The 18,383-nt window shown below is 50.3% G+C and overlaps 2 protein-coding genes across 3 annotated transcripts in view; both read right to left on the bottom strand.

Moving 5' to 3' along the window:
- Window positions 1–3,162, bottom strand: part of PCCB (propionyl-CoA carboxylase subunit beta) — a 47,587-nt gene extending 44,425 nt beyond the window's left edge. The window contains exons 1-2 of the mRNA XM_084753416.1: window positions 2,933–3,162; window positions 108–227 (exon numbers count right to left, since the gene is read on the bottom strand). Coding sequence (XP_084609542.1) covers window positions 108–227; window positions 2,933–3,115 — 303 coding nt within the window. The 5' untranslated portion in view covers window positions 3,116–3,162. The remainder of the gene's footprint in view (window positions 1–107; window positions 228–2,932) is intronic.
- Window positions 3,163–5,343: 2,181 nt separating this feature from the next.
- On the bottom strand, window positions 5,344–10,892 carry LOC311582215 (ribonuclease H-like; the record flags this gene model as incomplete). Of its 2 annotated transcripts, none has more annotated exons than XM_084755124.1 (2): window positions 7,163–10,892; window positions 5,344–6,711 (listed from the first exon to the last, which is right to left on the bottom strand). In XM_084755124.1, exon 1 carries the CDS (start codon window positions 8,339–8,341, stop codon window positions 7,517–7,519), a length of 825 nt encoding a protein of 274 aa, XP_084611250.1. In that variant the 5' UTR covers window positions 8,342–10,892. The 2 variants fall into 2 exon arrangements, with proteins under 2 accessions (XP_084611250.1, XP_084611251.1); XM_084755125.1 differs by lacking the exon at window positions 5,344–6,711 and having other exon boundaries at window positions 7,517–7,690; window positions 7,940–10,892.
- Between the last annotated feature and the right edge of the window lie 7,491 nt (window positions 10,893–18,383).

The following is an 18,383-nucleotide window of genomic DNA, read 5'->3' as shown; positions in this document are numbered from 1 at the left end:
AGTGCTCCAGTGCAGCTGAGATAAAAGCTAGACGGTCTCTTTGCTCTGGTGGGAAGGCCAGCAAGCCACGGGAAGTGTTCCCACCACCACCGGACCAATAAAGATACCTTATTCTTATCAGCAGCCATTCCGAAGTCAGCGCATCTGTGTTCCACAAACATGTCGCTCTCCACGAAGCTGCCGGGGTCCAGCAGGAGGCTGATCCGCTCCCTGGCAGTCAGCTTTCCCTACAACACAAGGACCAGTCGGTGATGTCATCACAGATCACAGACCAAATTAACAAGCCGGTAAGACGTGCCGGCAGGAAGGCCAAGGGCACAGGTTTTTCCTTTTTGCCGCAATGGGAAAGGCTCCATTCTGTCTCTCCCTGCCCGAGGTAGACAGGTGATAGTAATAGACTTGGTTTCAGCCATGAATGCAGGGTAGACATGGGGCCCCAGGAGCCATCTGCCTGTGGAAGGTAAGTCAGAGGGGGGAGAAAAAGATGGAGACTAGTGGGAGACCCAAAAAGGAGTAAAAGCGGGAAGGAAATAAGGCAGGGTGGGAAATTTACAGGCACTATTTAGAGAAGCACACTTCAACCAGGCACAACCCCTCCCTCCAGCTCTCAGCCTCCACCCCAGGGCACTTTCTCTTCTATCCTAAACAGTACTCTCTGCTTAAAGATGCTATAGCTGACAGGGCCAAGATCCCATGCCAGGGAGCTGCTGAGGGAAGGGGGATGGGGCAAGGGTGCTGGAGAGCTTGTTTGAAGGAGTTTCTCTGGTTGAGTGGTGTTCGTTCTAAAGACAGAGAGGAAAAGAAAATGGCTGGAGAGAAGGTCCAGTTGGGAGAGGGCATGGCAAGCGTGTGCGAAAGCCCTGGGTTCAATTCCCCGGACTACACAGACTGTGTGTGGTAGTGAAGGCCCGTAATCCCAGAGCTGGGGAGGGTGCAGAGGGGTCAGAAGTTCAAGGTCAGCCTTGGCTACATAGACAATCAAGGTTAACCTGGGATGCACGAGATCCTACCTCAAAAATTAAAGAAAATATGTCTTACAGACGAAGCCGAAGCTCTCAATCCCTCAATCTACCAAGACCCTCCAGTGCTCAGGCTCCCCAAAACTTCAACTCTATTCCTTGGTCCACTGTGCCAAGAAAACAACACACATACACATTAAACAAACAAACAAAAACCTTCACATTAGTTATTTTAGGAACATACTTGAAAGCCAATGAGGTGGTGGAAAACAAATGTACCTTTGGGGAAAGCACTCTAACAACTATGTATACAGATAGATAGAAGATAGGATAGATAGATACATACATAAAGACAGGCAGGCAGGAAGGCAGATATTTAAATATTCATATTTTCTGGTCCACTTCTAGGAACTGTCTTACTGAAATAATGAGAAACTTAAAGGGAACACAAACCAGCCTCCCAAATAAATCAGCTCTGACAGCAAAAACCAATTCTAAAGGCCGTTTTTACTGCTCAGAAGAGCACTGGCTTCTCTTCCAGAGGTCCTGAGTTCAATTCCCAGCAACCAACCTGGTGGCTCACAATCATCTATAATGACATCTGGTGCCCTCTTCTGGCATGCATGTGCACATGCAGGCAGAGTAGTATAAATAATAAACAAACAAACAAACAAAACAAAGAGAATCAGGATCTGCCTGGGGAGGAGGGGGCCAATGCTCTTGGAAGGAATTGAGCAACAGGCCCCAAGGGGGAGCAGTGACAAGCGTTCCCAGGAAGAGAACCCCAGGGGCGTGTTATAGTTTTGGTTGTGAGCCTAGCCTTTAACAGCTGAGCCATCTCTCCAGTCCCACATTTACATTTTTAAGTGTCAAAAGGAATAGTTATCCTTGGGCCTTTTTCAAATAGTGACTCAGGACATGTGAATCAACATCTGACCTAGATTTAAGACCCAGCTTTTCCCACACTTGAGCTGGACTTGTGCGCCCTTCCCCGGCGGTGGCGCTTCTCTTAGGCGCAGCTCTTCCGTGCAGACCTACGAATGAATCAAGGACACACTGGGCAAGTCTGGCTTTTCTGCTGCTAAAAGGCCTCTCGAGTCCAACTGAGAGTCTCGCCTGAAAATCCAGGCAGTGTGTCAGGGGCCTCGGCTGCTCGCTCTAGCCAGACGGCAGAGCAGCCTGCGAGTTTATAGAGTCCACCTGCGGCCCTGTGGCGCACACCTGTAACCCCAGGCAGACGCAGGCAAATCTCTGGGAGTTTGAGGGCAGCTTGGTCTACAAAGCGAGTCCAGGACAGCCAAGGCTACACAGAGAAACCTTGTCTCGAAATACATTTTTTAAGAATGCCACCAGCTTCCTACCCTGCAGCAGATCACTAATACATGCCCAAAGCGGCGGGCCTGACTTCCTGGAGCACAGGCAGGTATCACAAGACCCCTGCAGGCACGGAGACCTCACCCCAGATTAATGTTAACGTAACCAAGTTATTTCTAATACTCCTGGCCTTGGTTTTACTGCTTCCACCTTGGAGGAGGGGGGGGGCTTGGTTTTACTGCTTCCACCTTAGGGTGGCGCGGGGGGGGGGCGGGCGGCGGCGGGGAACTGTCACAAACTCTTTCAAACAGATCGAGAACAGTTGGGTCTTTTTAGCTGAGAGCCTGTTGTCGATGAGTGAAGCAATCTTATTTTAACAAGATGCGGGAAGCATTATTCTGTTTAGGATACTTCCTAGAGACTAAACTTCCCAAAAGTCCACAGCTAGACCTTGCTAAGCACACAGATGCACACCCACGCCTCCTGACGCGCCCCCCCCCCTCCCCCCGGGGCCCTAGTTTCTCCAGGTGAAAGTTCTCGCCGCGCCCCTCCCAGGCGCCGCGCCTATTGGCTGGGAGGCCCCGGCGCCGCGAGCCCGGCGCGCCGTGATAGGTCGCGGGGCAGAGGGGGGGCGGGACACGCTGGCGCCGGGGACTCACTCTCTTGTGCTGCGCGTCGATGCGGCGCTGGCCTCCGCCCAGCAGCGCGGCATGGCGCTTGTTGTCGATGCGCTCGTTAACTGACACGGGCTGGCTGCAAAGGCTGCGGATCGTGGTGCGGAGGCCGCAATCCAGGACTCTGAGCCTCGCTCCAGCCGCCGCCGCCCGGATCGCCGCCGCCATTTCTACTCTGCCAGCGTGCTACACGGACCAGCGCACCTGAGGGCGCATGCGCGTAGAGCATAGCCATTAGCGGGTCTGCGCCTGCGCGTCGTCGTTAGCTTTGCTGTTCCTTACAGCCAGAGACGTTTGTTCTCGGTCCAAGGCGATTCTACCCCGCCTTACCGAGAAACCCCGGCCTCTCAGATGTGTGTGCCTGCGTGGCTGCACAGAACAAGGACTTAATCCCTTGTTCTGCGTTACTCATCTAAACCAAGGCTTTGTCGACCCACGCCGTCCCCCCAAAAATGAATATAGAATGAGCTTTAACCAACTTCTACCAAATGCTGTGCCAGATTTTGCTCTTAGAATTTAGCCATGAAATAATAATGTATCCAGATTTCACAGATGAGATACGCAAGAACAGAAGTAGGTTTGCTATGGAGCCAGGACTGAAATGTTTCTGGTTAAAGCCTTTGCCCCCAACGAGTATGAGGACCAGAGTTGGGGGCTCTCCAAACTCAGTACAGTAAGAAGAATGAGGGTGTGTAATGAGAGGTTGCCCAGGTGAGATGGGAGGCAGAAGTAAGAGACTAGCAGGAAGCTCACAGACCAGCCAGCCTGGCATATGCTGCAGCAAGCCAAACCCAATCCTCAAACAAAAGGTTGTCCTGTGACCTCCACGGGATGGTGGGGTGGACTTCCGGAAGCACTGTGTTAGGTAGAAGGACCACTGCTCAATTGGGTTTTGCAGTAGGCGAGAGAAGTTGGCCTCAACCCTCAATACAACAAAGACAGCATTTATTGGGGTTGGGGGTTCAATGGATGGAAAATTAGGAGGAAACAGCAAGGCTATGGAGCAATCTGACAAACTAAATGCATGCTTTGCTGAAGGCAAGCCAAGGTGCTCAGACGTCACTTGGGAGACTGAAAGAGGGTGATCACTTAACAAGGCTGGAGGATTCTGGGTAAAGCTATACTCTAGTAGAGAGGACCTGGGAGCCAAGGTCCGTTCCACCCAAGGGGAGCTCAGTCGAGCCTGACCGAAGTTTGCTCAGGAGGAGAATGTTGTCAACACAGCAGCTGTGGCATTACCGGAGAGCAAGCAGGAAAAGTCAACTGACAAATGCTCAGACCTACTGAATCAGGCACTGGGGGCGGGGCAGGTCTGCAGGCCGGCCTTAGCAAGTGACCTGTAGTTAGTTCAGATGCTAAAACCGGCTGCTCCTGAGCTTCTGAAACCGAACTGTTAGTGATTTCCCATCTGTTTACCCAGCTAAGTGGCGAGCAAGTCTTTAAGGCAAAGTACAAGGTGCATGTTTTACATTCTTAGGCACCAAAACAAAACAAAACAAAACAAAAACAAAAAAAAAACCTGCCAAAGTTGATTATTAACCCTTTCTAGGTCCACTTCACAGCCAGGACTTCCTTAAAGCTCAAATTCTGGCCTGAGACTTTAGGGTTAATGCCATTTTATTTACTTACCTATGTATTCATTTTCATTTACTTTTTGAGGCACGATCTAACTTACGTAGCCCTCATTTGCTGATCTGGAACTCACAGAGATCCACTTGCCTCAGCCTTTCAAGTACTGGGATTAAAGCTGTGCACCACCCCACCTGGCCAAATAATCATTTCTGAGCCACTTATATGGCAAGAACTTGAACTTTAACCATAGATCAGGAATGGTTTTCTTCAACATACACAGAAGCTTGACTTAGCAAAGACTACCTGCACCTGCCGGACACCTGCCTTAAGAGCCTTGTTAACCTAGAGAGGTAGACAGGGCACTGGCTTCGGGAGGATTTGAGCTATGCTGTGTTTAGAGTATATGAGAGAAGGTAATAAGCAATAATGTCAGAAAAAGAGGCCTGGCCTGATAGCACACACCTTTAATCCCAGCCCTCAGGAGACAGGGACAGAGGGATCTCTTGTGTGTTTGAGGCCAGCCTGATCTATAGAGGATATATTCTGTTTTGTTTTTTTTTTATATTCACATTCACACACACATTCACTCCAGCTTTTGGAGAAATGGTAGCAAAGGAGACTATGAAGAGTGAGGCATGTCCATAATTCAGACTTTGGAGGTTAGGTCTACAAGAATCACCACAAATACAGCTAAGTAGGGTGCCTATTAACAAGTCAAATTGGATGCCAGCATCACTCAGTACCTGTGGCTCCTCCCAGTGTAAGACCCCCGACACGGCGGTCTTAACGTGGAGACCCCCACCAAGAACCAACGAGACCAAGGCTTCGGCTGCAACAAGCAAGAGGCTTTATTATTAAGGGGACGGGTACCCGGGCGTTTCAGTCTCCGGAGAGGCTGGCGCGCCCAGCGAGTTTTTAGGGGGTCCTTTTATAGGGATTTTGGCGGGAAGCTCGGTTACAGAAGCGAAAAAGCATAGTTACAGGGCTCTGATTGGTAAATTTAAATGAGGCGAGGTTATAGCCCGGTCATCGGATGGGAACAGGGGAGTTTGCCCACTCCCTGGGCCAGATGGCCGACTATAAATATCTTGTTTGACAAGGACAAGCACGCTTTCATCTGAGCCCCAGGCCTTATCTTACCCCGGGAACCTATTATTCTAGTCTTGCCTTGCAAGATAGCGTTACTGCTGCTATGCTTGCTATGTCGGGTGCACAGGGGAGGGGGTCTTACATTCCCCCCTCTTGTTGTAAACTGAATGAAATCTTTCATTCAATGACCTCTGGTTGTGCCTGTTGGAGCTGTTGGTATTGTTGGGTTAGAACCAAGGCCTGTACAACCGATAGGTGGTCTCGGTTTCGGATGAATTGCATCAGTCTGTTAAGAACGCAGGGCCCAAAAAGTAGGAGCAGGACCATAAATAACAAAGGGCCCGTAATGGTAGATATTAAAGTGATGAACCAAGGAGCCTTATTAAACCAGTTTTTATACCAAGTTCGTCCTGATTTAAATTGTAACTGTCGCTGTTTTAGTCTTTTTCGCAGCTTAGACATACTATCTCTGACTACTCCTGTATGGTCAGCATAAAAACAACATTTTTTCTTGAGGGCTGCACAGAGCCCACCCTCTTTCAGGAACAAGATATCTAACCCTTTACGATTTTGGAGCACTACCTCGGAAAGGGAGGTCAGGGACTGTTCTCATGGCCTGCTGTAACTGCTGAAAATGAGCAACCTGAGTGAGAGCAGTAGTCCCGGTTCCGATCCCTGCCACAAACACCCCCCCCCCCGACTGTTAATCTTTTTAATAGCAGTGTCAGAGTGATGGATATTGGCTCTCGGGGGTAGTGATTGATCCCCTTAAAGTGGTGGTATAGGTCGGAGGGGTCATGGGGCGAATTAGGTTCGGGAAAGTCTTATCTTTAAAGGGTTGTCGGTCTGATGTGCTTTTTATGTGTTCCCGTCTGTGTCCTTGGCCGCCTTGACGTGAGCAGCATGAATCCAGGTGGCAATTCTGTCTACCTTGAGAGCCGTCGGGGTAGTCAGGAGAACGGCGTAAGGTCCTTTTTAGCGGGGTTCGAGGTTCTTGGTCCGGTGACGTTGGACCCAGACGTAGTCTCCAACCTTATTTTGCACCTCTTGGAGGGCTCTTAGGTGTGCCTGGAGGGAAGGCCTGGTAGCAAAGGAGCCGATATCTGGGTCAGGGAAGTAAACAATAGGAACATGTGAACCATAGACAATCTTAAAGGGAGTAAGCCCATGTGGGCCAGGGGTGTTCTTAACCCTGTATTAGGGCCAGGGGTAGCAGGGCCACCCAGTCCTTAGTGCCAGCTGCAAGCGTTAATTTAGTCAAAGTCTCCTTAATAGATCTATTTATGCGCTCTACCTGTCCTGAACTCTGGGGTCTATAAGAACAATGTAATTTCCAATTAATCCCCAGTAGTTTGGCCACCTGCTGGCTTACCTGGGAGACGAAGGCTGGTCCGTTGTCGGACCCAATTACCTGTGGCATCCCGTAGCGAGGGAAAATATCATCTAAAAGCTTTTTGGAAACCACCTTGGCCGTCTCATGTTTGGTGGGGAAGGCTTCAGTCCATCCTGAAAAAGTATCTACGAAGACCAGCAGGTACCGGTATCCGTATATACCTGGTTTGATCTCCGTGAAGTCAATTTTCCAATGGGTCCCTGGCCGGTGTCCTCGGACCCTAGTTCCTGACAAATTTAAGGACTTGTTGGTATTGACCAGCGTGCAGGGCCGGCAATTGTCAATGGCTCTCTGGAGGGCCTCCTTTTTTCCCAATAGGTAAAAGTCCGTTTCTTCTTTTTCAAGGAGGGTCTTCATCTTCTGGGCGCTTAAATGAGTGAGCTTGTGGAAGTAGTCAATCAAATAGTCAGTTTTTTTGAGGGGACGACTACCTTGTCCTGGTATCGCCAATGGTCAGGGCCTTCAGGAAGCGCGCCCATCTTTTGAAGTCTTTGTATGTCGTCGTCGGTGAATTTTTAATTCCGGTCCTGCTGTCTTGGCGCTCCGGTGTCTCCTTGTAAGGAGAGCGCCTCGAGAGTGTCGAGGGGTCTTGTAGCGGCTTGGCGGGCTGTCTCGTCAGCCAGCCGATTACCTCGAGCCTCCGGAGAGTCCCCTTTCTGGTGGCCCGGGCAATGGATGATGCTGAGCTGCTGGGGTAAAAAGAGGGCCTTCAGGAGGGCCAGGATTTCAGTCTTATTTTTAATTTCTTTACCTTCTGAGGTGAGGAGTCCTCGGCGCCGATAAATTTCTCCATGTACGTGGGCTGTGGCGAAGGCATACCGGCTGTCTGTATAGACTGTTAGCCTTTTTCCTTTTGCCAGTTCCAGGGCCTTGGTCAGGGCGATCAGTTCAGCACGCTGGGCGGAGGTCCCTGGGGGCAGAGGGCTGGCCCATATTACCTGGTCGGTGGTGGTGATAGCCGCTCCGGCCCGTCGTGTCCCGTTATCCAGGAAGCTGCTCCCATCCGTATACCAAACGAAGTCTGGGTGAGGGAGGGGCTGGTCAGTGAGGTCAGGGCGGGTTCCGTGGATTTCCGCCAGGACTTGCTGACAGTCATGATCCTCGGGCCCGTCTGGGAGAGGGAGCAGCGTGGCAGGGTTGAGATTGGTTATTGGCCCAAAGGTGACTCTGTCCGAGTCTAAAAGCATGGCCTGGTAATGGGTAACCCGGGCGTTGGAGAGCCATCTGTCTGGGGGCTGCCGGACCAGGGATTCCATGGCATGGGGGACTAAGATAGTAATTGGCTGCCCCATGGTGAGTTTATTAGAGTCTTTAAGGAGTAAGGCGGCTGTAGTAACCATCCGTAGGCAAGGGGGCCAGCCTGCTGCCACGGAGTCCAGTTTTTTTTTTTTTTTTTAGAGAGGTAGGCTATAGGCCTTTTTCAGGGCCCCAGTCTCTGGATTAGAATTCCCTTGGCGTAGCCTTGTTTCTCGTCAATGAACAGCTCAAAGGGCTTGGTTAAATCGGGCAGCCCCAGTGCAGGGGCTGAGATTAAGGCAGTCTTAATAGCCTCGAAGGCCTGTTGATGGGTGGGCCCCCAGGCAAACATTGTTCCTGGCTTGGTAAGGGGGTACAGGGGAGCTGCCAGTTCCGCGAACCCAGGGATCCAGAGGCGGCAAAAGCCCGCTGTTCTTAAAAATTCTCTGAGCTGACGGGGGACCGCAGTGGCGGGATTTGGAGGACAGTTTGTTTCTTAGCCGGAGTGAGCCACCTCTGTCCATCCTTGATGGAGTAACCTAGGTAGGTTACTTCAGTCTGGCAAATTTGTGCCTTCTTGAAAGAGGCTCGATACCCCAGCCGTCCTAGGACTTGTAGGAGGGCGTGGGTTTCCCGTTGGCAGCTCTCCTTAGAGGGGGCTGCCAGGAGGAGATCGTCCACATATTGGAGCAATATGAGGTCTGGGTATCGTACCCTGAAGTCGGCCAAATCACGGTGTAAGGCCCCATCGAACAGGGTGGGACTATTTTTAAATCCCTGGGGCAGCCGTGTCCATGTTAGTTGCCCCGAAATCCCCAAGTCGGGGTCCCTTTATTCGAATGCAAAGAGAGGCTGGCTGGAGGGATGCAGTCTTAGGCAGAAGAAAGCATCCTTTAAGTCCAGCACAGTGTACCAGACATGGTCTGGGGATAGCCCTGTCAATAGGTTGTAAGGGTTGGGGACAGTAGGATGTATGTCCTCAACTCGTTTGTTGACTTCTCTTAAGTCTTGGACCGGCCGATAATCTCCCGTTCCGGGCTTTTTAACAGGAAGCAAGGGGGTGTTCCAGGGAGACTGACAAGGAGTCAGTATGCCTTGGTCCAGGAGTCTCCGAATATGAGGCCGTATTCCCAGGTAGGCTGCCTGTGACATAGGGTACTGCCGGATAGAGACTGGGGTGGCAGAAGCCTTAAGGTGTACTAATATGGGGGGCTGTTGGTGAGCTAGGCCCATTTCCCCAGTTTCGGCCCATGATGATGGATACAGGGCTTGCCAGTCTGGGCTAGGGGTATCGCTCCCAGGGGGGGGGTCAGTCTCATACAATCTGTATTTATCCTCTAAATTTAATACCAAAGTCTGAATAGGCCGCCCTTGTGGTCCTGTCACACGAGTGTGCCCTTCTTCGAAGTGAATTTGGGCCTTGAGTTTGGTTAATAAGTCTCTTCCCAGGAGGGGATATGGGCAGTCCGGGACGTGAAGAAAGGAATGTGAGACCTTACCGGTGGCAAGATGTACTTTTCTCTCGGTGGTCCAGCGGTAAGGCTTCCCGCCAGTCGCTCCTTGCACCCAGGCAGTCTTTGTTGTCAGGGGCCCCGGTGCGGTGGTAAGGACGGAGTGCTGAGCTCCCGTATCCACCAAGAAGGTGACGGGTTGCCCCCCCACATTTAGAGTTAGCCGGGGTTCAGGGGGAGGCTCCTGACCCTGACTTCTTCAGTCTTCCAGGTTGAGGAGAGCCGCGGAGGGGGGGGTTCTACGGGGCCCTTTGGGACGCCTGGGACAGTCCCGTACCCAGTGACCTCTCTCCTTACAATAGGCACATTGGTCCTTATCCACAGGGGTTTTTCTCCGTTCTCCCTGGCCCTGACTATCCTGGCGTCCTGAAACTACGGTGGCCAAAAGTCTACTCATTTCTCTATGTCTCTTTTTATCTCTAGCATTTTCCCTCTCTTCCGCTTCTTTTTTCAATCTCTCTTCCCTTTCTTCAGACTCTTTCCTAAGCCTTTCTTCTCTCTCTTCCGGCGTCTCTCTCTTATTATAAACTTTTTCTGCCTCCTTTAAAAGATCCTGAACTGTACTTTCTTTGAGTTTTTTTTTTTTTTTTTTTAATCTCTCTAATTTGCATCTGATATCTGGGGCAGATTGTCAGACAAGGACATGGCTAGGGTGGTGGCCTGGAGAGGGTCTTCAGGGTCATATGGAGTATAGACCCTATAAGCTTCTTTTAGACGCTCAAGGAAAGCTGACGGCGTCTCATCTGCTTTTTGAGTAACCATCTTAACCTGGGCCAAATTGGTGGGCCGCCTGGCGGCTTTTTGGAGACCCGCTATAAGCAGCTGACGATAAAGGCGTAGGTGGGCCCTACCTTCCTCAGTATTGAAGTCCCAGTCGGGTCGTTCCAAGGGGAAGGCACTGGCTATCTCATTTGGCAGCTGGGTAGGCCGCCCATTAGCTCCTGGGACGCTCTTGCGTGCCTCCAGAAGGACGCGCTGCTTTTCCTCAGAGGTAAGGAGCGTCTGTAGAAGCTGTTGACAATCATCCCAAGTGGGTTGATGGGTGACTAGAATGGACTCAATAAGGGAGGTTAGCCGGGAGGGGTCCTTAGAAAAAGAAGGGTTATTATTTTTCCAGTTATAAAGATCTGAGGCGGAAAACGGCCAATATTGTACCTGGCCACCCGTGCCAGCCCGAAGGGGGAAGGCCTGAGAGGTCTGGGGTGGAACCTCGCGCCGGCTGCGGAGTCGGCCGGCCATTGGTGAGGCCTCGGTCGCTGCGGCGGGAGCGTCAGGGTGGGCGCAGGTCTGGAGCAATCAGGTGGCGGCGGCGCAATATAGAGACCAGCCCCAGGGGAAGCCGCTGCAGAGCCCTTGGGTTCTGAGGCCGTGAAGGGTCCCCAGCATTGTGCTCCTCCCGGTTAGAGGAGCAAGGGAGGCGGGAGGCGAGCAGGGGGATAGTGGGACTGACGTCGGGAGGTAGCCTCCGTGGGAAGGGACACCCGGATCTCGATACAGTCTTGGCAGCGGAGTCAGGAAGGAAAAGGATAGATTTCGGACGCCCTCCTGGCCAGCTCCTCGCCGCCCCACCCCCGGGCCGGAGCAGAGAGTAATTCATACAAAAGGAGGGCTCGCCTTAGCCTCGGGGAAATCCCAGGGACCGTCGCTAAATTCTCGCACCTCCCTAAAAGCCCGGATTGGCGGTGCCCGCCCCGCCGCGGCGAGAGGAGCATGCGCCCAGGGTTGAGCTGTTCTAAGGCGGGCGTGGTAAGAGAGGTGGGGAAAAGGAGAGGGCTGAACGAGGAAAGGTCTGACCCATGGAGGAGGGTCACGAACGAGAGATTCCCAAGTCATTATGTAGGGGACCTGGTCCGGATGACCGTGTGGTCCAGGATCTATAATTTTGGACTTGATCTGTAGAATGAGAGAAAGGTTAAAAGTGCCATCTTGTGGCCACCCGGTATAAAGCGTAGGCCATTTAGCAGAACAAAGACTTTTCCATCTGCCCTTGCGGACTTCTACTGACACTTTGTGCGCAATGGCACGGACTTCTTTGAAATGCTGCAAAGTAAGGGTTAGCGGGGTGACAAGAGTCTGACCCATGGTACCAAAAACACAAAACGAAACACAACAGAGGAAATCTAGACGCAAAAGACCAAAAAACAGCTTGCGCGGGACGCTTGCGCCAAAACGGAGGTTGGAGACGCAGGGGGTCCGGACTTTTCCCTGTCTCCCAGATGAGGCGAATAGCCTCTCAGATGGGCCGGGGGCCCCAGATTCGGATGGGACGGAAAGTCCCTACGGAATCCCGATGGGACCGTCTCCCACGGGCACAAGGGAGGAGTCTGAGAGCCCGTCAGCTCCTCCTCTCCTTGCCAGATTCAGAGAGTCTGCGCAAACACCGAGACACGTAACGATGAACAAAGACGAAATGACAACAAGACAACAACGACAAAGCCGGCCGGCACAAAGACAAAGGCTTACCTCCCGAATTTGGGTCGATGGTCCCCGGGCGGGGGTCTCGATCTCGGTGGAACCTCCAAATGTAAGACCCCCGACACGGCGGTCTTAACGTGGAGACCCCCACCAAGAACCAACGAGACCAAGGCTTCGGCTGCAACAAGCAAGAGGCTTTATTATTAAGGGGACGGGTACCCGGGCGTTTCAGTCTCCGGAGAGGCTGGCGCGCCCAGCGAGTTTTTAGGGGGTCCTTTTATAGGGATTTTGGCGGGAAGCTCGGTTACAGAAGCGAAAAAGCATAGTTACAGGGCTCTGATTGGTAAATTTAAATGAGGCGAGGTTATAGCCCGGTCATCGGATGGGAACAGGGGAGTTTGCCCACTCCCTGGGCCAGATGGCCGACTATAAATATCTTGTTTGACAAGGACAAGCACGCTTTCATCTGAGCCCCAGGCCTTATCTTACCCCGGGAACCTATTATTCTAGTCTTGCCTTGCAAGATAGCGTTACTGCTGCTATGCTTGCTATGTCGGGTGCACAGGGGAGGGGGTCTTACACCAGCATTCCTCACCCGGCCCTGCCCCTCCACTACCCTTCCTCCAGCCAGATCCTTATATCATCTAGTCATATTGGCCTCTTGGTCTGTGCCTCCTCTTTTTTATTTTATTTAATTAATTTATTTATTTATTTATTTATTTTGGTTATTCGAGACAGGGTTTCTGTATGTAGCCTTGGCTGTCCTAGACTTGCTTTGTAGACCAGGCTGGCCTCGAACTCACAGAGATCCGCCTGCCTCTGCCTCCCAAGTGCTGGGATAACTAAACTACACATAGTTTAATTCTGAAGGCTCTGGAGAGGGAATAAATGCCAGGGCCAGGAGAGAGACAAGGCCTCTGAGAAAGAAGGCTGCCGCTCCCCTGTGCTGCTCCTGGTTGCTGTTGATGAGAAACTGGAGGGATCCTGAACTGAAGACTGGACTTGCCCCAAGGAACCCAACGACCCTAACCAGCAGGAAGTACTAAAGAGAACTATGCCCTTTCTCCCCACTAACGATCTTTCTCTCCTATCTAAAGGAGAACTGAGTAAGAGGCCTAAGGAACCCAATTAAAATAGAAATAAGAAGCACACCAGCCGGGTGTGATGGCGCACGCCTTTAATCCCAGCACTGGGGAGGCAGAGGCAGGCGAATCACTGTGAGTTCAAGGCCAGCCTGGTAAACAAAGTGAGTCCAGGACAGCTGAGGCTACACAGAGAAACCCTGTCTCGAAAAAAAAAACAAAACAAAAACAACAACAAAAAAGAAGCACACCAACACAGCACTCTGCCCCTAATTTGGAGCAATCCCTAACCGATAGGAAGACGCTCTCAGAATGAATTTGAGACGTTGACTTAACAAGCAGGCAAGAATTGTGTGAGTCTGCAGGTTTTCAATTCCTGTGCTTAACTCTCAAGTTCTGTTCCAGTCTGGTTTCCCTCCAGGCAATCTACTTTGTTCCACCTCCTGGCTGGCCTGGGTAAACCAGGAAGCAAGGAATATTAACATCAAATAATCAATGTTTAGTTGAAAGTCAAATACAGGGGTCTTACTATATCTAATTCCAGCGTGTATTTTCCATGCTCTTCTTCATTTGATTTTATTACTCTGGTCGGTGGGAGGTGTGGGAAGATTGGCGTATTTGTGGATTGGTGGGTTTTGTTGTTGTTGTTGTTGTTTGTTTTTTTTTTTTGCGGGGGGTGGGGGTGTTTTTGTCATCGCCCTCCCCCATGGTGGCTGTTTTGCCAAGCTGAGTATCAAGTCACAGAGCAAATGATAAACTACTGGCTTTATGTCTCCTTCATCAATGTTGCATTTGTGAAATTGCCCTGGAGCCTTGATTTCTGACATAGCCAGAATATAACTGCAGCATCAGTGATAGTTAACGACAGAGGGGCATTCTGAGTGAGAGAAAACACAGCTACCAAGATCCAGTTTTCCTCAGCGTAAAAGTAACTTTTCTTCTCCTGGCTCAATTGTTGTCTGGGAGGCTTACTGCCTCCTTCTGCTGGCCTAGGCCTAGTTCTGGAAGCTTCTAGCCTCTGTACAGTCTAACCTAGGCCTAGAATGCGTTCAGCCTCTGAGACTTACTGCTGAATAAGCTCACCACCCTTGCTTGTTCTTTCAGAGCTCTGGGCTGGCTGGTTCAACTCAGCTGACTAATTTAATCGGCTCTGCTTGGCCTCCAACTCAGCAATTTGCTCTACTCTTCTGGCTTGTTCCATCTTCACCTGAGTTCTCTCTCTCTGCAACTCATCTCTCTATATTATTGCCCTGGTAAAACTGCCTCTTAAGTAGCTTCCCTTTCCTCTCCTCATGAGAGTTGGACATATCCTATTCTGTCAAATCTTCCATGACTCGTCACCTTTTCTGCCACTCAACTAGACATCACTTTCAAACATGGGTGCTTCCTTATACGAACTAACTTTACCTTCATTTGGGACTAAAGGCATGGGCCACCACGCCCGGACCTAAGCTTTTCTTTACTTGACACTTGCTCTATACCAGGCTGGCCTTGAACTCACTTCTGCTTGCCTCTGTCTCCTGGAGTAAAGGAATGTTTGGATTCCAGCCGGATCACACAGACCTAGAAGATCTTTGAATGTGATCGCTTCTTGCCAGAATAGTCAAGTTCTGAATTCACATTCCTCTACACTTCAGTATCAAACTCACATCTACCCAGTGCGTCCTGGATCTTCTAGACAAGTACGGTCTCCTCTTTAGAAAGCTGCCAGGATCCAATCATGGGGCTGCACCTCAGTAACTCACATTCAAAAGGCTCCGTCTCTAGCACAATGGTCACATTATGTTTCTACCCTCTTGATACTATGAACATGTGACTTTGGGGACTAAACACGAGCTTTGAGGGCTGGAGAGATGGCTCAGCAGTTAAGAGCACCGACTACTCTTCCAGGGGTCATGAGTTCAATTCCCAGCAACCACATGGAGGCTCACAACTATCTATAATGTGACCTGAGGCATACTGTATATATAATAAATAAATCTTTAAAACACACACACACACACACACACAAGCTTTGAAGAGACAAATCATGTGAGTCTCAGTACCTTGAGCTCCTCCTCCTCCTCCTCTCTGTCCTACCCATGGGCATATAGCCCTACATACAATCAATACTGTTTTATTGCAAGTCCTATCTTATTGCTGTGGATAGAGCCAGAAAGGGGTTGTACTCGCCAAGGATTTTCCTTTTGAACACCAGCATGCTCTAGGCTTTTCTGTCTTTAGTCCTTTTCAAGGGGTTGAGTGATTTCTCCGACAGGAGACAAGAGTCACCCAGCTCTGTCATTAGGTTTTTTTCATTTTTGTTTTTATTTTTTTGAGACAGGGTTTCTCTGTGTAGCTCTGGTTGTCCTGTGTAGACCAGACTGGTCTCAAACGCACAGAAATCCACCTGACTCTGCCTCCCAAGTGCTGGGATTAAAAGTGTGCACACCATGGCCGGGCTAGTTTTCTTGTTTTATCAGAGATAAAAATCTGAAGCATTAAAAAAAAAAAAAAATCTGAAGCCGGGCATGGTGGCGCACGCCTTTAATCCCAGCACTCGGGAGGCAGAGGCAGGCAGATCGCTGTGAGTTCGAAGCCAACCTGGTCTACAAAGTGAGTCCAGGACAGTCAAGGCTACACAGAGAAACCCTGTCTCGAAAAAAAAAAATCTGAAGCATAGATGCAGGAGGATCTCCGTGAGTTCGAGGCCAGCCTGGATGGACTACAGAGCAAGTTCCAGGATGCTAAAGCTGTTACACAGAGAAACCCTTGGAAAAAAAAAAAGTCTGGATCAGGAGCCAGGCAATGGTGGTGCACACCTTTAGTCCCAGCACTCCAGAAGCAGAGGCAGGTGGATCTCTGGGAGTTCAAAACCAGCCTGGTCTACAGAGCAGAGTGATTCCAGGACAGCCAAGGCTACACAGAAACCCTGTCTTAAAGAAAGAAAAAAAAATTTGGAGCAGGTCCAGCTTCTGCTCTAAGTTCCGGGTAAAATGGTAAAAACAGGGTAATTTACTTCAGAGCCTTGACCCCCCCTCCCCCTTTGTGATGGTGGGGAGGGGGAGCCTGTGAAACCCTGAGTTCTGACTTGTCTCCCATGACAGGAGCTGGATCACCTAACATTAAAACAGTCTGGGTAAGGTCAGCTCTGACAGTGACTTCTGTGTGATCTTGGAAAACAGAATCAGTTTCCACTCCTATAAAGTGAAAGTAGTTTTGTGCCATAGAGTAATGTGGTTTAAATGTGAGAAATTAATAAAACCAGGCATGATACATAGCAACTTTGAGTGTTTGTAAAATTGTTGTCTAATAGCTTACTAATAGTTTCCTAAAGTAGACAGGGTTTTTTTTGTTTGTTTCGTTTTTCCAGACAGGGTTTCTCTGAGTTAGCCTTGGCTGTCCTGGACTCGCTTTGTAGACCAGGCTGGCCTCGAACTCACAGCGATCCGCCTGCCTCTGCCTCCCGAGTGCTGGGATTAAAGGCTTGCTTGGTTGGTTTTTAAGACATGATCTCACCACATACCGTGCTGGGATTACAATCACGTACCACCACGCCTGGCTGACGCAGACAGTCTTATCTTTTCCTGAGAACTCCTCAGAGTGGAAGGGGACCCACGCCCTACCACAAGGGGTGGCCAGCAACTGCCAGAGTAGCTGCAAACTCCTTCCGGGCGAGAGAACAGTCTCTGGCCAGGGTGGAGTCCTGGCGTTCCCGTAGAGCGAGTCAGTCTCCTGACCAGCCTTTAGGAAGCTGGGTTCCGTTGGAACTCCTTGGAGGGATAATTAGTGCTTTAATGACGTGTGGTGCTTGTCCGCCCCAGAATCTCCACCCCTAACAGAGTGACCTGCCAGGCTCAAGCCGTGTAGCTTTGTAAGACTGTCCACTTTTCTAAATTATTCAGAAAAGCATAGCACACCCTTTTCTTCTGTCTCCCCTCTAAGTATGTTTTCCCTGACTCTTTGGCCTTCCCCCCACCCCCCACTCTTTCTCTGATGCTCTTTACAATAGCTCTCCACGCGATCACTCTGCGCATCCATCGTGTTTCTTACCCACTAGCTTAAACAATACGGCCTTTTCCTTTTCCTTTCCTTTCCTTCCCCTCCTTTAGGCAGCTGCTGGTACTTACAGCTGACCTGCATGGGAGGCCCGGAGGGGGTAGGAGGGTCTTTTAAACGCTGACAAAATTGTCCTGGAGCTTCCATTCCAGCCCTTTTTTTTTTTTTCCTTTTCTTTTCTTTTTTTTTTTTTTTTTGTTTTCGAGACAGGCTTCCAGTCCATTCTTAAATTATTTTTATTAATGAGACTAAGAACTCCAAAAGGGAACTGTAATTTACCCTGCGTCCGAACCTGTGTATTTTGTTTCTGTACTAACTTCTTGAGTAAGAAAGAATGGTAGGTAGCCAGGCATAGTGGCGCACATCTTTAATCCCAGCACTCGGGAGGCAGAGGCAGGTAGGTCACTGTGAGTTCGAGGCCAGCCTGGTCTATAAAGTGAGTCCAGGACAGCCAAGGCTACTCGGAGAAACCCTGTCTCAAACAAACAAACAAAGAATGGTAGATCAACATCTTCTGGCCCTTCCTGCTTGGTCAGTGACTACTTTGAGCAAGGCTGGGTGCAATGGCAAAAGCAGTGGAGGACACATACATATATAGTCTCTCCTCAGAGAGGTTGGGACCAGGAGAATGAGGCGCACACAAGAAGCAATCAAGTTGGACAACCAAGACAGAGAACACAGAGGTAACGAGATAGGTGAGCCCTCGGGTTGCAGAGCAAGCTTGAATTCCAGGTTAAGAGAGGAAAGTAAAGCTGGATGGAGTTGGTGCACGCCTTTAATTTTAGCACTGAGGCCTCCCGCAGTGCTGGGATTACAGGCATGGGCCACCAAACCCAGCAAACAAATTTTAAGAAAGAAAGAAAAGCCAGGCGGTGGTGGTGCCTCGTGCCTTTAATCCCAGCATTTGGGAGCCAGAGGCAGGCGGGTTGCTGTGAGTTCGAGGCCAGCCTGGTCTCAAAGTGAGTCCAGGACAGTCAAAAATCAAAAAAAGAAAACAGATATACAGAGAGAGAGTGAGAGTGAGAGAGAGAGAGAGAGAGAGAGAGAGAGAGAGAGAGAAAGGAGGCGTGAATGTTTTCCATTCCTCTAAGCTCTTGCAG

This window comes from Acomys minous (assembly GCF_964271855.1).
Source record: "Acomys minous genome assembly, chromosome: 13".
Lineage (NCBI taxonomy): Eukaryota > Metazoa > Chordata > Mammalia > Rodentia > Muridae > Acomys > Acomys minous.
Note: the sequence above shows the minus strand (reverse complement) of the source record. Positions and strands in the feature narration are given on the sequence as shown.